Raw genomic sequence first — 24,957 nt, 5'->3', positions numbered from 1 at the left:
TAGACACGTGCGTCAATTTTTACGGGGATGGGCGAAGCATGAAAGTGGAATTTATAAGAAAGAGAAATAGAGGCTTCTCGAACTTATAAATACGCTAGATTTAAAAGCCGAAAATTCGTTATTAAATGACAATGAGAGGTCATTAAAAGTGGATGCTGAATTAAAGCTAAAACAACTGCTCAGACAGGATGAGTTGAAATGGGCACTGAGGGCAAAGGTTCGCTAGGTTGTGCAAGGTGATGACAATAACAATACTTCCATTTGATAGCTAATGGAAAACATAGAAAAAAATATCGGCTTGAGCAGGATGAGGGTACAATTGTTGGACACGAAAATCTGAAATTGTATATCTCTCAGTACTACAAAAAACTCTTCGGGGCTCCGGAAGACAATTTTGTATCCATGAATGAACAATCGGCCGGGGACATACCTCAGCTCGGGATGGATGAGAATGAGTTATTAACCATGCCTTTTACGGAGAAAGAGGTGTTTGAAGCCATAACACAAATGAAAAATAATAAGGCACCGGGACCGGATGGATTTCTGGCTGAGTTTTACAAGAAGTGTTGGCACATTATCAAAGGTGACTTGTTACCTATGTTCCAAGAACTTTTTGATGGAAATTTACAATTATTTCACCTGAATTTCGGAACAGTGATACTGTTGCCAAAGAAGGAGGGTGCAATTTGTATAGAACAATTTAGACCTATTTGTCTTCTAAATATCAGCTTTAAAATATTTACAAAGGTAGGAACGAATAGGTTGACCAAGATTGGGCATGAGGTAGTGCAACCGAGCCAGGCGGCTTTCATGCCGGGCCGGAACATACTAGAGGGTGTGGTGGTCTTGCATGAAACGCTGCATGAAATTCACTCGAAGAAACTAGACGGGGTTATCTTCAAGGTAGATTTTGAGAAGGCATATGATAAGGTCAAATGGCCATTCCTACAACAGGCATTACGTACGAAGGGGTTCGACGAAATTTGGAGGAAACATGTTGAATCATTCGTACAAAAAGGGAGTGTTGGAATTAAGGTCAATGATGATGTTGGCCATTTCTTCCAAACTTTCAAAGGTCTCAGACAGGGAGATCCAATGTCACCCATCCTATTTAACATAGTTGCAGACATGTTGGCAATTCTAACAGGGAGGGCTAAACTAGGAGGCCAGGTAGGTGGACTGGTGCCGCATCTTGTGGATGGCGGCGTGTCCATCCTGCAATATGCTGATGATACTATCTTGTTTATGGAACATGATATAGCAAAAGTCAGGAATATGAAGCTTATCCTCTGCCTCTTCGAACAACTGTCAGGTTTGAAGATTAATTTTCATAAGAGTGAGCTGTTTTGTTTTGGGAAAGCCAAAGAGGAACAAAACACTTACAAACAATTGTTCGACTTTGAACTGGGTAGCCTATCGTTCAGTTATTTAGGTATACCTATTCATCATCGAAAGCTTTCCAATAGTGAGTGGAAAAGCATCGAGGATCGATTTGAGAAGAAGCTAAGCTGCTGGAAGGGCAAGCTCCTCTCATATGGGGGAAGGTTAATTCTAATTAACTCGGTACTTACGAGTATGCCGATGTTCCTTCTATCCTTCTTTGAGGTACCCGTGGGGGTACGTAAAAGGCTGGATTTTTATCGATCTAGATTTTTTTGGCAGAGTGATGAAGACAGGAAGAAATATAGATTAGCTAAATGGGATATTATTTGTAGGCCCAAAGACCAAGGAGGTCTGGGAATTGAGAACTTAGAGATAAAGAATAGATGTTTGCTAAGTAAGTGGCTGTTTAGACTTTTGGTAGAGACAGAAGGTATGTGGGTACAAATTTTGCGTAATAAGTACCTACACTCTAAAACCTTATCCCAGGTAAAAGTGAGACTTAATGATTCACCATTCTGGAAGAGATAGATGAGAGTGAGATCAACCTTCTTCCATAGAACCAAATTCATTATTGGAACCGATGAGGGTACGAGATTCTGGGAGGATGCACGGTTGGGGGAGATGCCCCTGGCTATTCAATATCCAGCTCTCTATAATATTGTGCAACGAAAGGAGGCGTATGTAGCCACAGTACTTTAGTCAAATCCTCTAAATATCCAATTCAGACGGTCATTGATAGGCCATCGTTGGGCGGATTGACTACACCTTGTTAGGAGGCTCATGGATATCCAGTTATCAGAAGAACTTGACATGGTCTATTGGAAGCTTACAAATAACGGAATATTTACGGTCAAATCGATGTATCTCAATCTTATTGATACGACTACTATCCCAAAATCCATTAATATTTGGAGAGTCAAGGTTCCTTTAAGGATCAAGGTCTTCATGTGGTTTGTGCACAAGAAGGTGATTCTAACTAAGGATAATTTGGCTAAACGTAATTGGGGAGGAAGTACTCGATGTAGCTTTTGTGATAACGAAGAGAACATTACACACCTCTTTCTCCAATGCCCACTTGCGAGAGTTCTTTGGCACACAGTGTGTATAGCCTTTAACATTGTACCCCCAGATAGCATTGACACATTATTTGAAGGGTGGCTACATGGAGTTGATATGATTATTGCTAGACCCATTTGAATTGGAGTTTGTGCACTTCTTGGGGCTATATGGAACTGTAGGAATGATGTGGTTTTTGACAGACATACGAATATACATTTTTTGCAGGTACTTCACAGAGCTGCGGCATTGCTCCGTACGTGGTCATTACTCACTCCTGCGGAAACCAGGGAGCCTTTGGTTACTGGGTCTACCCGATGGAAGATGGTACCGCGAAATATCTTCCACCGGTTTGGATGGCGGTCCAGTAATAGGATAGATGGTTAGGCATCTAGGCCTGTTTTGTCGGTTGTGCCACTTTTTGATCTACTTTTGCTTCTTTACTGCTTTGTTGGAGACTAAGTTAAACCAAGATCTGTTTGTTTATTTTAATAAAAGGGCCGTATGCATCGCGCTGATGCAGAGGTCGGAGGTAACCCTTCTTTTCTAAAAAAACAAGTAACATATGAACGCAAGACTTTTGACTGACAAATGTAAAATCCACTTCCGATAACAAGTTATACCTACAGCGAACTTATTCAAATCTATACAAGAACTTAAAACTGGATCATGTTGATCCCATGGTTTTACTCCTCTTGCACAAAGGACTTTTCCACATAAATCAGTTTGTCGACTGTGCATAATAATTTAATCATTCCAGCGACTATCCTCATAATTCACTACAAGATTTGCACTTCTGATGTGCCTGCGAATTCGTGCAGCAAGCGCGTAATGGGTTTCACCAATAGAATACCAGGTGCCAGGTGGTAATTGACTTCTTGCCATTTGGCAGCAAACGGAAACAAAGGTATGCTACACTTTTGATGTGCCTGCAAATTCGCGCAGCAAGTGCATAATGGTTTTCACAAATAAGAATACCAGGTGCTAGGTGGTAATTGACTGCTTGACATTTGGCAGCAAACGGAAACACGGGTGTGCTATGCTTTTTGTTAGGAATAAAATATCTTTAGATTTAGGCTAATTAGGCAATTAGCATATTCCTTAGAATATTCCGTTTAGTAGTTAAGATACTGCGTTGTCCAGACGCTGTTCTCAAGGAACCGTCGCTGCGTCTTTTCGAAACGATGCAAACACTGTAACCGACTTGTATCCTGCGACTATTCAGGAGATATAAAACCTGTAGTCATTATCAATGAAAGCATCCGATTTCACTTTCAATCTTACTCTTTTCTCTTCACCGTTATCATGCACGTATCGCTATTACAGAGAGAATAGGCTACATGAGAGAAGAAAGGTAAGAAGATATGGATTCTCTATCAGACCTTGCTTTTGCTTTCGCTAGGTTCGTGGCTAGGGAGCATTGCCGTTTCCGTCTTCCTCGCCGGACTTCTGGTCTGGCCGCTGTTCGTCGTCGGAACTTTGGACGTCCCCATCAGCGTCACCTGAACAGGAACGGCGGCCTCCGCCGCCGCAGTGCACCATACCATGCTCCTCTTCGTCGCTACGGTCCTGGTGGTGGCCTCCTTCGCCGCCATGCTCATCGCCAGCGCCTCCACAGTTGTCACCGTTCGGTGCACCGAAGCAATCCCCATGGAGTGCCAGGACCGAGTACGAGGACGGATGCGCCCACGGAAGAGGTCCCGGTCATGCCCCAAAAGGCTGTTGTCGCACCAAACGATGTCGACGAATAGGTTGCTGCAGTGCCGAATGTCGCTGCAGGGGTTGGGATCGAGCACGAGGATGAGGCCTCTGCCTCCAACATCAACACAGATGCCGCAGAACTGCCGCCTCCTCCGTCGGTGTACGCACCTATGGAATGGATGCTTGCCGGACCAAGCGTCGGATGGCTAGTTGATGACCCAAATAGCTCCTTCAACGACGAAGAACTCGCGGCACCGCCTCCGCCACCGCTGATGTATTCTTGCCCAGCCTACGGGTACGGGTCGAGACTCCCATTCCCGAAGCCATCTGACGAGGACCCGGAGCACTTCAACCCGCTGGGCTACGATCCACTGTCGGAGTTCTCCTCGTCGCCGGCTGCAGTCCCTCTGGACGCACTCAAGCCCCGACTCGTCATCAACCTCTTGCCAAAGGTGAAGACGGAGGAGATCGAGGCTGCTGCACCGACGCTTGCTGTCGCGACGCTCCCCGACCTCAACCTCCCAGCGCCGGAAGTGGAGTGTCGGGACCCCGATCCTAAGTCATAGGAATCCAGCATGTAACACATCACATCTCTTTGCGGTCTCACGCACGGTTAACTCCACGGCTGCAGCCTTACCTTAGCCGGGACCGTTTGCGTCTTTTGACTCACGTATGCAATAGTGTTGCTAGCATTCCAATGTCAAAGAACCCGGATCGACAAGTCTAGTCACAAACCACAGTGGCACTACCGCACAAGGACAGGCATACATGACCCAACAAAGCAGGTGTCGGTCACCAGCGAGTGTAGACGAGTCGTAGCAAGCTACAGGGACTCCATTACATCGCGTGGCATTTCCCCAGAGGGGACAGACACAGCAGCTAAGAAGGACACATGCCGGTCAACCAATGTGTCCGGAGCAGTAGCGAACTACCAAGGCTCGTTGGATCACAAAGGGGCATTTCCTTGTAAGGAGTGCTACTAAAGTTCACGACTAGGTAATCGAACCCCATACATATCAAGTATGACACACGTACGCATGGCATACCGATATGTATAGATACATCGATGGCATCACAACATAACCATAAACATACAAGCTTTATTTAAGAGGCTCGGAAGAGCCACACACATAATATTACACATTAAGGGTCTCACGACCCATAATAGTAGTCATTCAGTTACAAGCCAGCGGAAGAGTTTAAAGTTGTCTGAGTACAGACAGGTGCAACTAAAAGGGCACATGGCCTGACTATACTACAGACCCAACCTAGGGCCAGATCGTAGCTGGGACACCAGCTACTCGTCGTGGTCGATGTCTACGAAGAACCCTCCATTAGGGTCATTAGCAACCTCTGCAACAATTATTAAGCAAACATAAGTACGAAGGTACTCAGCAAGACTTTAGGATAACTATCTACTCATGCAAGGTATCAATAAGGTATTGTGGGGTTTCATGCGGAAAGCCAGCATTTGACTCGTGGCTAGACAACTTGCATTTTTAAATAATTTTGACAACTTGATTTCTCGCACACGAGTCCACTAACACCACAACAATACACCATCGTGGAATCATTCCGTATCCATACGGAAATGCCGTCCACGACACTCACGCTTATCTTGACAATTTTATGAGTAGCCATTTAAGTTATCTATGAACAACATATGTCTCCAAGTAGTCCATAACCGCGGACGCGGCTATTCGAATAGATCATAACCCTGCAGGGGTGTACTTCGTCACACACGCTCTCGCCACTTATCGCCATGTGCACGTCATGCACCTCGGCAACCTTCAAGCGGAAGCCCAGCGAGGGAGTCGGCCACGACCGTTAACCACACTAGTATCTAGTCCAGGTTTATCGCCTATCTGAGAGTAACCCGTACGGAAGTCCGGCCGAGGTTTCCGCCACGGCCTCAAACGATGTGCGCAGGGTTCCCAAGCCCACCATCCGGGTGCCACTTGGTACACCGTGCCACTACCTACCGCATCACGGCCCACCTCTCAGGTCAGCACCATGCACGGCCTCCAGCATTACTATAAACACCAGAAACTACTTGCAACTCCTGGACCGAGTACTAAGCGATTAATAGGCCGAGCGGGGTCATATTTCAGGGCCCAGCATGTGGTAGTATCTAGTCTTGGATTACATACACGGAACTCAGTTCCTAAGGACAGTTCCAATGAAACAACCCGCCATGTACTCCTACACAGCCTTTCATCGGTACCTTTACCAAATCAGATTCAACACGCAACCTTTGCTTACCGAACGCATTCTCACAATTCTGTTCATCTCCCAGATGACAGACCATACACAACTCTAAGCATAGCATGCATAGCAGGATAAGGCACATCATGGCTCAAGCAACTACCAGGTATGCTAGGTTGCCAGGTTCGTCTATTTACTGTGACAAGGATAGGTCATGCAAAGGAAGTGGGTTCAACTAACGTGGCAAAAGCAGTTGAAGCATTTGATCCTAATGCAATAAACAAGTGTAGGAGCAAGAACATGGGATTTATCGGGATGATCAAAATGGTTGCTTGCCTTGTTGCTCAGAGGAGGGACAATATCCGTCAGACGGATATTCGGTGGAATCCGGGGGAGCGGAGCCTACCGAAGGAAATGACAACAATCAATATCAAGCATATGCAATCAAGATGATGCATGAGCATGGCATGAGAATGCAAGGTGATATACTATTATAATCAACATGTATTAGGTTTGAAGTTGATTTGAATTAAATTCAAATATCACCTCAAATGAGGTATTCTCGGATACCGATTTAATTGATTCGACCTGATGCTCAGATCAACTTGATGTTAACATGCATGGGATGTCATGTTAAGTTGCTGGTTTGTTATTAGAACAATGTTTGACCATGTCAAACAAAAAGAAATTTAAATACTTTCCATATTCCATTTATAAAGTATTTATAAGAATTGACTTATTCATTAATCTACATGTTTGGGTTGTGTAACTTTTTCAAACATGATTGAAAATAGCATATTCAGATTCCTTGAATTTTTCTGATACTTTTTCATATATAAATTATTTTCATTGGAGTTACAGATTAATTTCTATGAATTTTTGAAGTTTTAAACATTTCTGGAATTATTCTTATACTGGAAAATACTTTTACTGCATCAGCATGACATCAGCAGGTCCATCTAGCCGCTGAAAGTCAAACCTGACCAGTGGGACCCACTGGTCAGTCTCTCTGGTCAATTTTAGATTAGGATTAATCTTATTTAGTTAATTAAACTCACTGGACCCACATGTCAGTGTCTTATTAATTTATCTTATTTATTTTTATTATCTCTAAACTATCCAGAGGCTGGCCCCACCCGTCAGTGGCTCAGGCCAGCTGAGATCCACCGGCGGCAAGGTCATCCTCGCCGGCGGGGAGCTTCCGGCGAGCACCAGAACGTCGGGGGGGCTCGGAAACTCGTCTGCGACGGCCAAACTCACGGCAGAGACCACGGGAAGAACGGCCACTCGACGGCGCGCACGATGGGACAAGCCCCAGGGGCTGGGGTGGCCGGAATCAACGCCGGCGACGAGCTTGGCGGCGACCAAGTTCGGCCATCGTCGAAGCCATCGAATACGGGGTCAAAACGCGCGGGGCTGGGCACCTAACGCATCTACATGATGTCCTGAGGCTGTTGGTGGCCTCAGACGGACCAACCCGTCACCGGAGGGTTACCGGCGACGAGCTGCAGCGGCGGTCCTCGTCGGGCTCCGATGGAACTAAGCCTAGAGGAGGGGATCGACGGGGAGAGCTTAGGGGAAATGACCGCATGCTCACGGGGAGTGCAGTGGTGGCGCTAGCTTGCTCGGGGACGGCCTGGAGAGGGAGAACGCCGGCGACGATCTTCGGTGACCCGAGGAAGAAGACGACTGCTCCTCGTCGTTTCACTGCATCTGGGCGTCTGGCTCGTGGCTAGGGAGCTTCAGGGGGATGCGGCGGACCTACTGCGTGGCTCAGGAGGGAGAAGGGTCGGCTAGATCGACGACGAGCTTGAGCTCTGCTCGGGCTCCAATGGCGGCAGAAGGAGGGAGGAGAGATCCGAGAGGAGGGGGGAACTGGCGCTGGGAATGGATAGGGTCGGCCTCGGGGAGCTTATCCCCGTGCTTGCCAGCGCGAAGCGGCGGCCAGGCAGCCAGGGAGCTGCGTGGAGGCGCGCGGCGACGCGGCGGCCACCTCCTGCTCCTACTGGCGAGGAGGAAGACGACAGGAGGAGCTGGGCTGGGCCGGCTAGGCGACACGTAAGGTTTTTCCCATTTCTTTCTGTTTTATTTCTGTTTTAATTGCTGGCATTGATCTACCATTCCTAAAGTTTTTCAACATTTTTAAAAGTTTAAAGTTTCTGATTTCAAATTTAAAACTTGAAATCAGTAGCTTTTTGCATTTATTTAAAATGCTTAAAATGTCAAGAAAATGGTTTTCTTCATTGCTCATTTACTTTCTGATTTATCAGAAAGTTTGAACTTTTCTTGAGGCCATTTTGGGTTCATTGATTTTAACTAGTTAGAATTTTCCCTCATTCTAAGAAGTGGGTAGGGTTTTAGCATTTTCCTTCATCATTTGCTTTGTTCTTATTGAAAAAATCCTAGATGCAATGCAAAGAAAAACATGAGCACAAGCTAACTTGCTTAAGGATTCAGGAATGTGACATGAAGGAAGAGGAGCACCAGAAAGCAGCGCCGCCGTCCGCCCTCCCGACGCCCTCACCGGAAACCCGTGTGCTACTGCGCCGCTTGGCATCAGCCATGGCTGTCCGTCCCGCTGCAATCCGTATCGGCACTTGGTCGCCCGAGGCACTCGGCCTCACCAGCCGTGTTGCAGACCTCCACCTCCACCAGGCCGCCTCCAACCTCCTCTCCTCCTCTGCGAAGGGACCGCTCCGCCACTGAAGGAGCCGGCCATGGGCACGAGCATGGAGGAGAGCAAGTAGTACTCACGATCTGGGAGAGATAGCCATTTGGGAGAGAAAGTGATGTGGGGATATAATATTCACTCTTTCCCTCTCTCCTAGATTCCTTTTTGACCAGCTCAACCCTCCATGTATGCAGTGCCGACACTCCCATGTGCAATGACACAAGTCACGGGCCACAGAATACAAAACCGGCCATGTACTAATCGGTGTACTACTCTAGTGTGTTATAATCGTGATGTACTAGTGTGCTACTCCCATGTGCAATGACACAAGTCACTGGCCATGTACTAGTGTGCTATAATCGTGATGTACTAGTCTAGTAATTAGACGTACTTTTAATTTGTATGTCCCGTTAGAAATACTAAAGTGTACTATGAATTATATTTAGGACCCGGTTAGTCCTTTAGTCAGCTTATGTGTTGTAAATATATTCTAGACCTGATGTCTATTAGAATTTCAAAATTTGTAACATGACATGTTGTTAATAAATTTGTTTTAGTATATTATAACATGTTATTTGGTACAACAATTTTACTTTTGCATTTGAAATATTTTTTTCTTGCAAATTTCTCTTTTTAATAAGAGATAAAGGACAAATAAAATATGAGATTATTTTGAATTATATTTGTGCAATCACACAATAATGACATCTCTTTTACAGTTTGCCTATTACTCAGAGGTATTTTATTTATGCCTCCATAGTGTTCTTCCAAATATATCAAAATTCGATGATTTTCTCATATATGACTTACAAATTATAAATGTTCTTCTAGGACATATTTGTTGTTTACCAAAAATAAAGTTTACTATCAAGTAAAATTAATCAAATGCATGCTCATACATGTAGAAAATATGGCTGACATCAGTAAGAAAGAATTCCAAGAACTACAAATATATGGAAGTAACTATCTATCATGGGCCATGGATATGAAAATATTCTTAAGTGGAGGTAGCCTTGGTCCTTGTATTGCCACACCCCCCGAAAATGCTCCAGAAATACCTCAAATGGCAAAGTATGCAACATTGCACTAGATAAGGCACCACCTCCATCCTGATTTAAAAACTGAATATTTGATGGAGGAGGACCCATTAGCTTTGTGGGACTCCCTCAAGGAGAGATATGACCAACAAAGAGCAGTAATGTTACCAGAAGCCCAAAGAGAATGGTCTCTTATAAGGTTTTAGGACTTTAAGTCTGTTGCTATATATAATTCTGTCGTGCATAAAATTAACTCCAAACTGAGATTTTGTAATCAACAAGTTTCAGATGCGGACTTAATAGAGAAAACCTTATGCACTTTCCATCTCTCGATGAGGATATTGCAACAGCAGTATCGTCAACAAAAATACACAAAGTATTCTGAGCTCATATACACATTACTTCAGGCCGAGAAGCATGATGAACTTCTCATGAAGAATCACAATGCTCGCCCAGCGGGTGCCATGCCTATCCCTGAAGCACATGCTAATGCTCATTTTACTAGTAAATTTGGAAACCGTAAAAGGAACTTACAGAAATTCAAGGGAAAAAGGAAAAAAGAACAATGGTCACAAGACCGATGGTCAAACTAAGGGGAAAGGTCATTTCAAGAAAAATGGTCAAAATGACAACTCTCAAACTTGTCAAAGGTGTGGATGCATGAATCATCATACTAATCAATGCCGAATTCCCAAGCATCTTGTGGATCTATACATGAAGTATGGCGGAAAAGGCAAACAAGTTCAAGGAAATAAAGCTGAAGCTCACTTCAACGCTATTCAAAATAACCCTCAAGTTGGTCCTTCTCAAAGCACTATTCAAGTATACAAGCCAAAGGACGATATCATCCTCGATGAAGACATGCTTGTGGATTACACCCGAGATGTTTTTGGAGACCTCAGTTAATCTGCATAAACAAGTTGATGTCACTTAGCTATTTAATACTACAAGATGTCATATATTGTATAACAATAAGTAGAATAAAGTCTTTCAGACTATGTATATTATATTATGTGAATCAGACATAATGTTGTAATAAATTTATATTTAAGATTGTAATATATATATATTATGTATGTAATTTGATGAATATATGAATAAGAAGTAAATTTATTCTAAAATATTCTCTTTCTATCTATAGAATTTTAAAGGGAACAATCCGATGGAAGAAGAGTTATGTTTAGTGGATAGTGCTACCACTAACATGATTCTAAGGGAAGCAAAATATTTCCAAACTCTTACTAAGAGAAAGGAAAATGTTATGACCATGACAGGAAGTAACAAAGCAATTATTGGTTCAGGAAGAGCCACATTCACACTCCCTATGGGTACTACCATCGTAATTCGGAATGCACTCTTGTATCCTGAATCTACACGTACCCTTATAAGTTTCAAAGATATCCGATCTAACAATTTTCATCTAAAAACAATAGAAGTAGATAACAAAGAATTTTTGCTTTTAACAAAAAGCAACGGATATGCGGAACAAACTCTTGAAAAATTCCCTTCCTTTTCATCCGGATTATACTTTACATACATAAAACCCGTACCTTATGTTGCGTACAAAATAATTTTTCAAAATCTTGATAAATTCAAGACTTGGCATGATCGCCTTGGTCATCCCGGAATAGGTATGATGAGAAAAATTATAAGTAATTCTGTTGGTCATAATTTACCAATTAAAAGATTTCCCAAATTATCAGATTTTGTATGCACCGTGTGTGCTACCGGGAAATTGATTATTAAGCCATCTTATCTTAAAGTTAAAAATGAGTCACTTAATTTTCTTGAAAGAATTAATGGAGATATATGTGGTCCAATACAACCTCTATCCGGACCATTTAGGTACTTCATGGTGCTAATTGATGCATCTACTAGATGGTCAAATGTGTGTCTATTATCCACACGTAACCATGCCTTTGCCAAATTAATTGCTCAAGTTATCAAATTGAGAGTGAATCATCCTGAACACGGGATAAAAATAATAAGAATGGATAATGCTGCTGAATTTAGTTCACGCGTATTTAATGACTATTGTATGGCTTTAGGAATCCATCTAGAACATTTAGTACCCTATGTTCATACTCAAAATGGAATGGCTGAATCTTTAATCAAAAGAGTAAAATTAATTGCTAGACCACTATTACAGAATTGCAATTTACCAACCTCTTGTTGGGGACATGCGATTTTACACGCCGCAGATCTAATGCAAGTCAGACCAACTGCATATCATGAAACTTCCCCATTTCAAATAGTACGTGGCAATCAGCCAAGTATTTCCCATTTGCGAAAATTCGGTTGCGCTGTATACGTACCGATATCACCACCTCAGCGTACATCTATGGCCCCCCATAGAAAACTAGGAATCTATGTGGGATATAATTCTCTATCAATTAAAAAATATTTAGAACCCCTAACAGGGGACCTGTTCACAGCCCGGTACGCTGACTCAATTTTTGATGAGGACCATTTCCCAACATTAGGGGAGAAACAAACCACAAAGAATGCCAGGAAATAGATTGAAATGTTACAGACATTCAGTCCTTAGATCCACGTACAAAAGAATCTGAATCTGAAGTTCAGAAAATTATAGATTTGCAACACTTTGCAAATAATCTGCCAGACGCATTTACTGATCACAAAGGTGTCACTAAATCTTATATCCCCGCAGTTAATGCACCAGAAAGAGTAGAGGTACCAAATAAAACTGCTCAACTCTCAATTACAAATAAAAGGGGGAGAAATCTGGTCACAGGGGAAAAGGCTTCTCTAAAGCCTCCGCGGAAATATAGAAAATCAAAATCTATGACAGTAAATGCAAATCAACTTCAAGTTTATGGACACCAAATAGATGTTCAACATCTAGAACCCAACATAAATGTGCAAACAAATTATAATGTTGGGATATCGAAACAATCAGACTCCGTTGTTATGGGAAATCACACGGTGCCTGAAGAAATTAATGAAATATCCATAAATTATATTGATTCAGGAGAAACATACAATAAAAGCACTACAGTTGTCGACACAGATTTCTCCTCGAAAATTGCTGAAACCCTTCAACTGGATCCAGAGCCAAAATCTATGAAAGAGTGCCTCAAGCGCTCGGATTGGCCTAAATGGAAGGAAGCAATTGAGGCAGAATTACACTCGCTTAACAAAAGAGAGGTATTTTCTAAAATAATGCCTGCTCCTCATAAAGTCTTCCCTGTGGGAGCTAAATGGGTTTTTGTTCAATAAAGGAATGAAAACAATGAGGTGGTGAGATATAAAGCGAGACTAGTTGCTCAAGGGTCTACGCAGAGACCCGGTATCGACTACGACGATACATATTCTCCTGTAATGAGTGGAATTACATTTCGATACTTAATATCTTTGGCAGTACAAATGAATCTATCAATGCAGTTAATGGATGTGGTGACCGCTTATCTATATGGGTCACTTGATGCGGAAATTTATATGAAAGTCCCTGATGGACTTAAAATTCCGAATCCTAATATAAATCGCAACATGTATTGTGTAAAACTACAAAAGTCACTCTATGGCTTGAAGCAGTCGGAAAAAATGTGGTATAACCGACTTAGTGAGTTCCTTCTCAGTAAAGGATACTCGAATAACAATGATTGCCCATGCGTATTTATAAAGAAATCCTCAAACGGATTTTGCATAATCTCAGTATATGTTGATGATCTCAACATCATTGGCAACGCAACAGATATATCTGTAGCACGCAATCATTTAATGACGGAGTTTGAGATGAAAGATTTGGGGAAAACCAAATTCTTCTTAGGTTTACAACTTGAGCATTTTCCCTCAGGAATACTCGTTTATCAACCCGCTTATATTCAGAAAATTTTCAAAAAAATTCAACATGGATAAATCATATCCATCCAAAACACCTATGGTCGTCCGATCCCTTGATATGAATAAGGATCCTTTTAGACCTAGGGATGATAACGAGGAGGTATTGGGACCTGAGTTTCCATACCTCAGTCCCATAGGGGCACTAATGTACCTTGCAAATTGTGTTGGAATTATGCCCTAGAGGCAATAATAAATGTATAGTTATTATTATAATTCCTGTATCAAGATAATAGTTTATTATCCATGCTATAATTGTATTGAATGAAGACTCATTTACATGTGTGGATACATAGACAAAACACCGTCCCTAGCATGCCTCTAGTTGGCTAGCCAGTTGATCAATGATAGTCAGTGTCTTCTGATTATGAACAATGTGTTGTTGCTTGATAACTGGATCACGTCATTGGGAGAATCACGTGATGGACTAGACCCAAACTAATAGACGTAGCATGTTGATCGTGTCATTTTGTTGCTACTGTTTTCTGCGTGTCAAGTATTTATTCCTATGACCATGAGATCATATAACTCACTGACACCGGAGGAATGCTTTGTGTGTATCAAACGTCGCAACGTAACTGGGTGACTATAAAGATGCTCTACAGGTATCTCCGAAGGTGTTAGTTGAGTTAGTATGGATCAAAACTGGGATTTGTCACTCCGTGTGACGGAGAGGTATCTCGGGGCCCACTCGGTAATACAACATCACACACAAGCCTTGCAAGCAATGTAACTTAGTGTAAGTTGCGGGATCTTGTATTACAGAACGAGTAAAGAGACTTGCCGGTAAACGAGATTGAAATAGGTATGCGGATACTGACGATCGAATCTCGGGCAAGTAACATACCGAAGGACAAAGGGAATGACATACGGGATTATACGAATCCTTGGCACTGAGGTTCAAACGATAAGATCTTCGTAGAATATGTAGGATCCAATATGGGCATCCAGGTCCCGCTATTGGATATTGACCGAGGATTCTCTCGGGTCATGTCTACATAGTTCTCGAACCCGCAGGGTCTGCACACTTAAGGTTCGACGTTGTTTTATGCGTATTTGAGTTATATGGTTGGTTACCGAATGTTGTTCGGAGTCCCGGATGAGATCACGGACGTCACGAGGGTTTCCGGAATGGTCCGGAAACGAAGATTGATATATAGGATGACCTCATTTGATTACCGGAAGGTTTTCGGAGTTACCGGGAATGTACCGGGAATGACGAATGGGTTCCGGGAGTTCACCGGAGGGGGGCAACCCACTCCAGGGAAGCCCATAGGCATTTGGGGGGGTCACACCAGCCCTTAGTGGGCTGGTGGGACAGCCCACCAATCCCCTATGCGCCAAGAGAGAAAAATCAAAGGAAAGAAAAAAAAGAGGAAGAAGTGGGAAGGGGGAAGGACTCCCTCCCACCAAACCAAGTAGGACTCGGTTTGGGGGGGGAGAGTCCTCCCCCCTGGCTCGGCCGACCCCTTGGGGATCCCTTGGACCCCAAGGCAAGGTCCCCCTCCCTCCTCCTATATATATGGGGCTTTTAGGGCAGATTTGAGACGACTTTCTCACGGCTGCCCGACCACATACCTCCATAGTTTTTCCTCTAGATCGTGTTTCTGCGGAGCTCGGGCGGGGCCCTGCTGAGACAAGATCATCACCAACCTCCGGAGCGCCGTCACGCTGCCGGAGAACTCTTCTACCTCTCCGTCTCTCTTGCTGGATCAAGAAGGCCGAGATCATCGTCGAGCTGTACGTGTGCTGAACGCGGAGGTGCCGTCCGTTCGGTACTAGATCGTGGGACTGATCGCGGGATTGTTCGCGGGGCGGATCGAGGGACGTGAGGACGTTCCACTACATCAACCGCGTTCTCTAAACACTTCTGCTTTACGATCTACAAGGGTACGTAGATCACTCATCCCCTCTCGTAGATGGACATCACCATGATAGGTCTTCGTGCGCGTAGGAAATTTTTTGTTTCCCATGCGACGTTCCCCAACAGTGGCATCATGAGCTAGGTTCATGCGTAGATGTCTTCTCGAGTAGAACACAAAAGGTTTTGTGGGCGGTGATGTGCGTTTTGCTGCCCTCCTTAGTCTTTTCTTGATTCCGCGGTATTGTTGGATTGAAGCGGCTTGGACCGACATTACTCGTACGCTTACGAGAGACTGGTTTCATCGTTACGAGTAACCCCCTTTGCTCAAAGATGACTGGCAAGTGACGGTTTCTCCAACTTTAGTTGAATCGGATTTGACCGAGGAGGTCCTTGGATGAGGTTAAATAGCAACTCATATATCTCCGTTGTGGTGTTTGCGTAAGTAAGATGCGATCCTACTAGATACCCTTGGTCACCACGTAAAACATGCAACAACAAAATTAGAGGACGTCTAACTTGTTTTTGCAGGGTATGATTGTGATGTGATATGGCCAATGATGTGATGTGATATATTGGATGTATGAGATGATCATGTTGTAATAGAAATATCGACTTGCACGTCGATGGTACGGCAACCGGCAGGAGCCATAGGGTTGTCTTTATACTAACATATGTGCTTGCAGATGCGTTTACTATTTTGCTAGGATGTAGCTTTAGTAGTGATAGCATAAGTAGCACGACAACCCCGATGGCGACACGTTGATGGAGATCATGATGATGGAGATCATGGTGTGGCGCCGGTGACAAGAAGATCGTGCCGGTGCTTTGGTGATGGAGATCAAGAAGCACGTGATGATGGCCATATCATGTCACTTATGAATTGCATGTGATGTTAATCCTTTTATGCACCTTATTTTGCTTAGAACGACGGTAGCATTATGAGGTGATCTCTCACTAAAATTTCAAGACGAAATTGTGTTCTCCCCGACTGTGCACCGTTGCTACAGTTCGTCGTTTCGAGACACCACGTGATGATCGGGTGTGATAGACTCAACGTTCACATACAACGGGTGCAAAACAGTTGCGCACGCGGAACACTCGGGTTAAGCTTGACGAGCCTAGCATGTGCAGACATGGCCTCGGAACACATGAGACCGAAAGGTCGATCATGAATCATATAGTTGATATGATTAGCATAGGGATGCTTACCACTGAAACTACTCTCGACTCACGTGATGATCGGACTTGGGATAGTGTAAGTGGATCATGAACCACTCAAATGACTAGAGAGATGTACTTTTTGAGTGGGAGTTTAGCATATAATTTGATTAAGTTGAACTCTAATTATCTTGAACATAGTCTAAAGTCCACTTTGAATATATTTGTGTTGTAGATCATGGCTCATGCAAGTGTCATCCTGAATTTTAATACGTTCCTAGAGAAAGCTAAGTTGAAAGATGATGGAAGCAACTTTGTAGACTGGGCTCGTAATCTTAAGCTAATCTTACAAGCTGGAGAGAAGGATTATGTCCTTAATGCTGCGCTAGGAGATGAACCACCCGCCACGGCTGATCAGGATGTTAAGAACGCCTGGTTAGCGCGTAAGGAGGACTACTCAATAGTTCAATGTGCAGTCTTGTATGGCTTGGAACCGGGACTTCAACGTCGCTTTGAGCGTCATGGAGCATTTGAGATGTTCCAGGAGTTGAAGTTTATCTTTCAGAAGAACGCCCGGATCGAGAGGTATGAGACCTCCGATAAATTCTATGCTTGCAAGATGGAGGAAAACTCGTCTGTCAGTGAACATGTGCTCAAAATGTCTGGGTACTCAAACCGTCTAGCTGAACTGGGGATTGAACTCCCGCAAGAAGCTATCACTGACAGAATCCTCCAATCACTGCCGCCAAGCTATAAAGGCTTTGTGTTGAACTACAACATGCAAGGGATGAACAAGTCTCCCGGCGAGTTGTTTGCGATGCTGAAAGTCGCAGAGTTTGAACTCCGTAAAGAGCATCAAGTGTTGATGGTGAGCAAGACCACTAGTTTCAAGAGAAACGGCAAAGGCAAGAAGGGCAATTCGAAGAAGAGCGGCAAGCCTGTTGCCAATCCGCCGAAGAAACCCAAGGCTGGACCTAAGCCTGAAACAGAGTGCTTCTATTGCAAGGGTATGGGTCACTGGAAGCGCAATTGCCCCAAGTATCTGGCAGATAAGAAGGCGGGCAAAGAAAAATCAGGTATATTTGATATACATGTTATTGATGTGTACTTAACCGGCTCTCGTAGTAGTGCCTGGGTATTCGATACCGGTTCTGTTGCTCACATTTGCAACTCGAAGCAGGAACTGCGGAATAGACGAAGGCTGGCGAAAGACAAAGTGACGATGCGCGTAGGAAACGGTTCCAAGGTTGATGCAATCGTCGTCGGCACCGTGTCACTTCAACTACCATCGGGATTGGTGATGAACTTAAATCATTGTTATTTAGTGCCTGCGTTGAGCATGAACATTATATTTGGATCTTGTTTATTGCGAGACGGTTACTCTTTTAAGTCTGAGAATAATGGTTGTTCTATTTCTATGAGTAACATCTTTTATGGTCATGCACCGAATGTGAGAGGATTGTTCATATTGAATCTCGATAGCGATACGCATATACATAACATTGAGACCAAAAGAGTTAGAGTAAACAATGATAGCGCCATATTTTTTGTGGCACTGCCGCTTGGGTCATATTGGTATAAAGCGCATGAAGAAACTCCATGCTGATGGACTTTTGGAGTCACTTGACTTTGATTCACTTGACACGTGCGAACCATGCCTCATGGGCAAGATGACTAAAACTCCGTTCTCCGGAACAATGGAGCGTGCAAGTGACTTGTTGGAAATCATACATACCGATGTGTGTGGTCCGATGAGCGTGGAGGCACGCGGCGGATATCGTTATTTTCTCACCTTCACTGACGATTTAAGTAGATATGGTTATGTCTACTTGATGAAGCACAAGTCTGAAACATTTGAAAAGTTCAAGCAATTTCAGAGTGAAGTAGAAAATCATCGTAACAAGAAGATCAAGTTCCTACGGTCTGATCGTGGGGGTGAATATCTGAGTTTCGAGTTTGGTGCTCACTTAAGACAATGTGGAATTGTTTCGCAGTTAACACCGCCTGGAACACCACAGCGTAATGGTGTGTCCGAACGTCGTAATCGTACTTTGTTAGAGATGGTGCGATCTATGATGTCTCTTACTGATTTGCCGTTATCATTTTGGGGTTATGCATTAGAAACAGCTGCATTCACTTTAAATAGGGCACCATCAAAATCCGTTGAGACGACACCATACGAATTGTGGTATGGCAAAAGACCAAAGTTGTCGTTCCTTAAAGTTTGGGGATGTGATGCTTATGTCAAAAAGCTTCAGCCTGAAAAGCTGGAACCCAAAGCGGAAAAGTGCGTCTTCATAGGTTACCCAAAAGAGACAGTTGGGTACACCTTCTATCTCAAATCCGAGGGCAAAGTGTTTGTTGCTAAAACCGGAACTTTTCTCGAGAAGGAGTTTCTCTCGAGAGAATTGAGTGGGAGGAAGATAGAACTTGACGAGGTTGTCGAACCTCTCATCCCTCTGGATGGTGGCGCAGGGCAAGGGGAAACCTCTGTCGTTGCGACGCCGGTTGAGGAGGAAGTTAATGATGATGATCATGAAACTCCAGTTCAAGTTTCTGTTGAACCACGCAGGTCGACGAGATCACGCGCTGCTCCAGAGTGGTATGGTAATCCCGTCTTGTCAATCATGTTGTTAGACAACAATGAACCTGCAAATTATGAAGAAGCAATGGTGGGCCCAGATTCCAACAAATGGCTAGAAGCCATGAAATCCGAGATAGGATCCATGTATGAGAACAAAGTGTGGACTTTGGAGATACTACCTGAGGGCCGCAAGGCTATTCAGAACAAATGGATCTTTAAGAAGAAGACGGACGCTGACGGTAATGTGACCGTTTATAAAGCTCGACTTGTGGCAAAGGGTTTTTCACAAGTTCCAGGAGTTGACTACGATGAGACCTTCTCACCCGTAGCGATGCTTAAGTCCGTCAGAATCATGTTAGCAATAGCTGCATTTTTCGATTATGAAATCTGGCAGATGGATGTCAAAACAGCGTTCCTTAACGGTTTCCTTAAGGAAGAGTTGTATATGATGCAACCCGAAGGTTTTGTCGATCCTAAAAATGCTGACAAGGTGTGCAAGCTCCAGCGATCCATTTATGGACTGGTGCAAGCATCTCGGAGTTGGAACAAGCGCTTTGATGAGGTGATCAAAGCATTTGGGTTTATACAAGTGGTTGGAGAATCTTGTATTTACAAGAAAGTGAGTGGGAGCTCTGTGGCGTTTCTAATATTATATGTGGATGACATATTACTGATTGGAAACAACGTAGAGCTTTTGGAGAGCATAAAAGGTTACTTGAATAAAAGTTTCTCTATGAAGGACCTAGGAGAAGCTGCTTACATTCTAGGCATTAAGATCTATAGGGATAGATCGAAACGCCTGATAGGACTTTCACAAAGCACATACCTTGATAAAGTTTTGAAGAGGTTCAAAATGGAACAGTCCAAGAAAGGGTTCTTGCCAGTGTTACAAGGTACGAGATTGAGTAAGACTCAGTGCCCAGCAACTGATGAAGATAGAGAGCATATGCGCTCCGTCCCCTATGCTTCAGCCATAGGCTCTATCATGTATGCGATGCTGTGCACTAGACCGGATGTTAGCCTGGCCATAAGTATGGCAGGTAGGTTCCAGAGTAATCCAGGAGTGGATCACTGGACGGCGGTCAAGAATATCCTGAAGTACCTGAAAAGGACTAAGGAGATGTTTCTCGTGTATGGAGGTGACGAAGAGCTCGCCGTAAAAGGTTACGTCGATGCAAGCTTTGACACAGATCCGGACGACTCTAAGTCGCAAACCGGATACGTATTTATTCTTAATGGGGGTGCAGTAAGCTGGTGCAGTTCCAAGCAAAGCGTCATAGCAGATTCTACATGTGAAGCGGAGTACATGGCTGCCTCAGAGGCGGCTAAGGAGGGTGTCTGGATGAAGCAGTTCATGACGGATCTTGGAGTGGTGCCAAGTGCACTGGATCCAATAACCTTGTTCTGTGACAACACTGGTGCCATTGCCTTAGCAAAGGAACCACGGTTTCATAAGAAGACCAGACACATCAAACGACGCTTCAACCTCATCCGCGACTACGTCGAGGAGGAGGACGTAAATATATGCAAGGTGCACACGGATCTGAATGTAGCAGACCCGCTGACTAAACCTCTTCCACGTCCAAAACATGATCGACACCAGAACTGTATGGGTGTTAGATTTATTACAATGTAATTCACATGGCGATGTGAGGGCTAGATTATTGACTCTAGTGCAAGTGGGAGACTGTTGGAATTATGCCCTAGAGGCAATAATAAATGTATAGTTATTATTATAATTCCTGTATCAAGATAATAGTTTATTATCCATGCTATAATTTTATTGAATGAAGACTCATTTACATGTGTGGATACATAGACAAAACACCGTCCCTAGCATGCCTCTAGTTGGCTAGCCAGTTGATCAATGATAGTCAGTGTCTTCTGATTATGAACAAGGTGTTGTTGCTTGATAACTGGATCACGTCATTGGAAGAATCACGTGATGGACTAGACCCAAACTAATAGACGTAGCATGTTGATCGTGTCATTTTGTTGCTACTGTTTTCTGCGTGTCAAGTATTTATTCCTATGACCATGAGATCATATAACTCACTGACACCGGAGGAATGCTTTGTGTGTATCAAACGTCGCAACGTAACTGGGTGACTATAAAGATGCTCTACAGGTATCTCCGAAGGTGTTAGTTGAGTTAGTATGGATCAAGACTGGGATTTGTCACTCCGTGTGACGGAGAGGTATCTCGGGGCCCACTCGGTAATACAACATCACACACAAGCCTTGCAAGCAATGTAACTTAGTGTAAGTTGCGGGATCTTGTATTACAGAACGAGTAAAGAGACTTGCCGGTAAACGAGATTGAAATAGGTATGCGGATACTGACGATCGAATCTCGGGCAAGTAACATACCGAAGGACAAAGGGAATGACATACGGGATTATACGAATCCTTGGCACTGAGGTTCAAACGATAAGATCTTCGTAGAATATGTAGGATCCAATATGGGCATCCAGGTCCCGCTATTGGATATTGACTGAGGAGTCTCTCGGGTCATGTCTACATAGTTCTCGAACCCGTAGGGTCTGCACACTTAAGGTTCGACGTTGTTTTATGCGTATTTGAGTTATATGGTTGGTTACCGAATGTTGTTCGGAGTCCCGGATGAGATCACGGATGTCACGAGGGTTTCCGGAATGGTCCGGAAACGAAGATTGATATATAGGATGACCTCATTTGATTACCGGAAGGTTTTCGGAGTTACCGGGAATGTACCGGGAATGACGAATGGGTTCCGGGAGTTCACCGGAGGGGGGCAACCCACTCCGGGGAAGCCCATAGGCATTTGGGGGGGTCACACCAGCCCTTAGTGGGCTGGTGGGACAGCCCACCAATCCCCTATGCGCCAAGAGAGAAAAATCAAAGGAAAGAAAAAAAAGAGGAAGAAGTGGGAAGGGGGAAGGACTCACTCCCACCAAACCAAGTAGGACTCGGTTTGGGGGGGGGGGAGAGTCCTCCCCCCTGGCTCGGCCGACCCCTTGGGGATCCCTTGGACCCCAAGGCAAGGTCCCCCTCCCTCCTCCTATATATATGGGGCTTTTAGGGCAGATTTGAGACGACTTTCTCACGGCTGCCCGACCACATACCTCCATAGTTTTTCCTCTAGATCGTGTTCCTGCGGAGCTCGGGCGGAGCCCTGCTGAGACAAGATCATCACCAACCTCCGGAGCGCCGTCACGCTGCCGGAGAACTCTTCTACCTCTCCGTCTCTCTTGCTGGATCAAGAAGGCCGAGATCATCGTCGAGCTGTACGTGTGCTGAACGCGGAGGTGCCGTCCGTTCGGTACTAGATCGTGGGACTGATCGCGGGATTGTTCGCGGGGCGGATCGAGGGACGTGAGGACGTTCCACTACATCAACCGCGTTCTCTAAACGCTTCTGCTGTACGATCTACAAGGGTACGTAGATCACTCATCCCCTCTCGTAGATGGACATCACCATGATAGGTCTTCGTGCGCGTAGGAAATTTTTTGTTTCCCATGCGACGTTCCCCAACAAATTGTACTAGACCAGACATTGCCTTTGCAGTAAATTTACTGGCTCGACATAGTGCAACTCCAACAAAACGTCATTGGACGGGAATAAAGAATATCTTCAGATATTTACAAGGTACTAAAGATCTTGGTTTATTCTATCGTAAAAATCAATACATGACCCTGATTGGTTATACTGACGCTGGATATCTTTCTGACCCCCATAATGCCAGGTCACAAACAGGGTTTGTATTTTTATACGGTGAAACTGCTATTTCATGGAAGTCAACAAAACAGACATTAGTAGTAACTTCCACTAATTATTCTGAAATAATTGCATTATTCGAAGCTTCACGAGAATGTGTATGGCTCCGCAGAATGATAAATCATATTCAGACATCATGTGGTATCGGTTCATTAGAATCACCTACTATTATCTATGAAGATAATGCTGCATGTGTTGCCCAAATGCATATGGGATATATTAAAAGTAATATCACAAAACACATCTCCCCAAAACTATTTTTCCCTCACCAGTTACAGAAAGATGAAAAATTTAATATTTTGTAAATAAAATCTTGTGACAATCTTGCAGACTTGTTCACTAAGTCTTTGCCAACAACAACATTTCAAAAATGCATTCATGGCATTGGTATGAGACGACTACGAAGTTTGCAAAATTCAGGGAGAGAAATTTCCTAGAAATAAACTTCTGAGCTTTCCAACTGATTTCTCATGTAGTGTTGAATGAGATAATTAATTATCCTAACAGTATATATCGAATTCTATTTGTTTTCCTTATATTTTTCAGGATTTTTTTTGAAAAATATAGACAATATAAGATCAAGATTCTCGAAGTTACAAGATCAAGACAATCAAGAAACTGTAAGATTTTTCTTTTCAGCACTCAAGACAATGAAGATTACTAACAGCGTTGTCCAAAGGGGAGTGTTAGGAATAAAATATCTTTAGATTTAGGCTAATTAGGCAGTTAACATATTCCTTAGAATATTCCGTTTAGCAGTTAAGATACTGCGTTGTCCAGACGCTGTTCTCAGCGAACCGTCACTGCGTCTTTCTGAAACGACACAAACACTGTAACCGACTTGTATCTTGCGACTGTTCAGGAGATCTAAAACCTGCAGTCATTATCAATGAAAGCATCCGATTTCACTTTCAATCTTACTCTTCTCTCTTCACTTTTGATGTGTGCCTGCTAATTCACGCAACAAGCGTATAATGGTTGTCACAATTACAATACCAGTTGCTAGCTGGTAATTGACTGCTTGCCATTTGGCAGCAAGCAGAAAGAACGGGACATCAATTTTTCATGCTCACATTTCTTAAGCAATACGATATGTTCTGGTAATTTCTTAGACAATATCGATGATGAATGGTGGTTCTGTAATACAGGACAGCAATTTACCTCATAAGTGACAGCCCACTTGCCAGATCTCAGTGGTCTATGGTAGTAGTTCATGCTTCCCACATAGACACTCTTGTCACTTTTAACTTTCTTTACTTGGTCCAGTATGGAATCAATTCTAACAAATGTATCATCATTACATTTCATTACATATTTCGCCGGGATGACTCGACCCTGGATAAACACAGCCACTAATGAGTACAGAAACGTCAATGGAACTGTCATGAGACAATATGGCAGAATATAAGCAGTTATCTGACATATTTCAGTTGACTTACCCCATACTCGGCAATGGCAATGGTCTTCAAAACTACAAGCTATCCATGAAAGGCACTATAACGATGTCTTGGAAGAAGTCTGCCTCCCTTTTCAACTCTGCATTGACCTCCATTTTAACCGTTCTGTGAAATTGCTTAATTTGGTCAGAGTTTGGTATGTGCGCTCGTTTCGGACGTCACTCGGATACGTACGTATGTCTCGTGTTCCGAATCCAACTACTAGTCTAGAACGCGAGGCTAGC

At 43.7% G+C, this 24,957-nt stretch overlaps 1 protein-coding gene across 1 annotated transcript in view; it reads right to left on the bottom strand.

The window, feature by feature from the left end:
- Positions 1-24,584, bottom strand: part of LOC123412090 (hydroxyproline O-galactosyltransferase GALT6-like) — a 36,352-nt gene extending 11,768 nt beyond the window's left edge. The window contains exon 1 of the mRNA XM_045105037.1: positions 24,438-24,584. Coding sequence (XP_044960972.1) covers positions 24,438-24,584 — 147 coding nt within the window. The remainder of the gene's footprint in view (positions 1-24,437) is intronic.
- Between the last annotated feature and the right edge of the window lie 373 nt (positions 24,585-24,957).

Source organism: Hordeum vulgare, chromosome 7H, assembly GCF_904849725.1.
Source record: "Hordeum vulgare subsp. vulgare chromosome 7H, MorexV3_pseudomolecules_assembly, whole genome shotgun sequence".
NCBI classification, from domain to species: domain Eukaryota; kingdom Viridiplantae; phylum Streptophyta; class Magnoliopsida; order Poales; family Poaceae; genus Hordeum; species Hordeum vulgare.
Note: the sequence above shows the minus strand (reverse complement) of the source record. Positions and strands in the feature narration are given on the sequence as shown.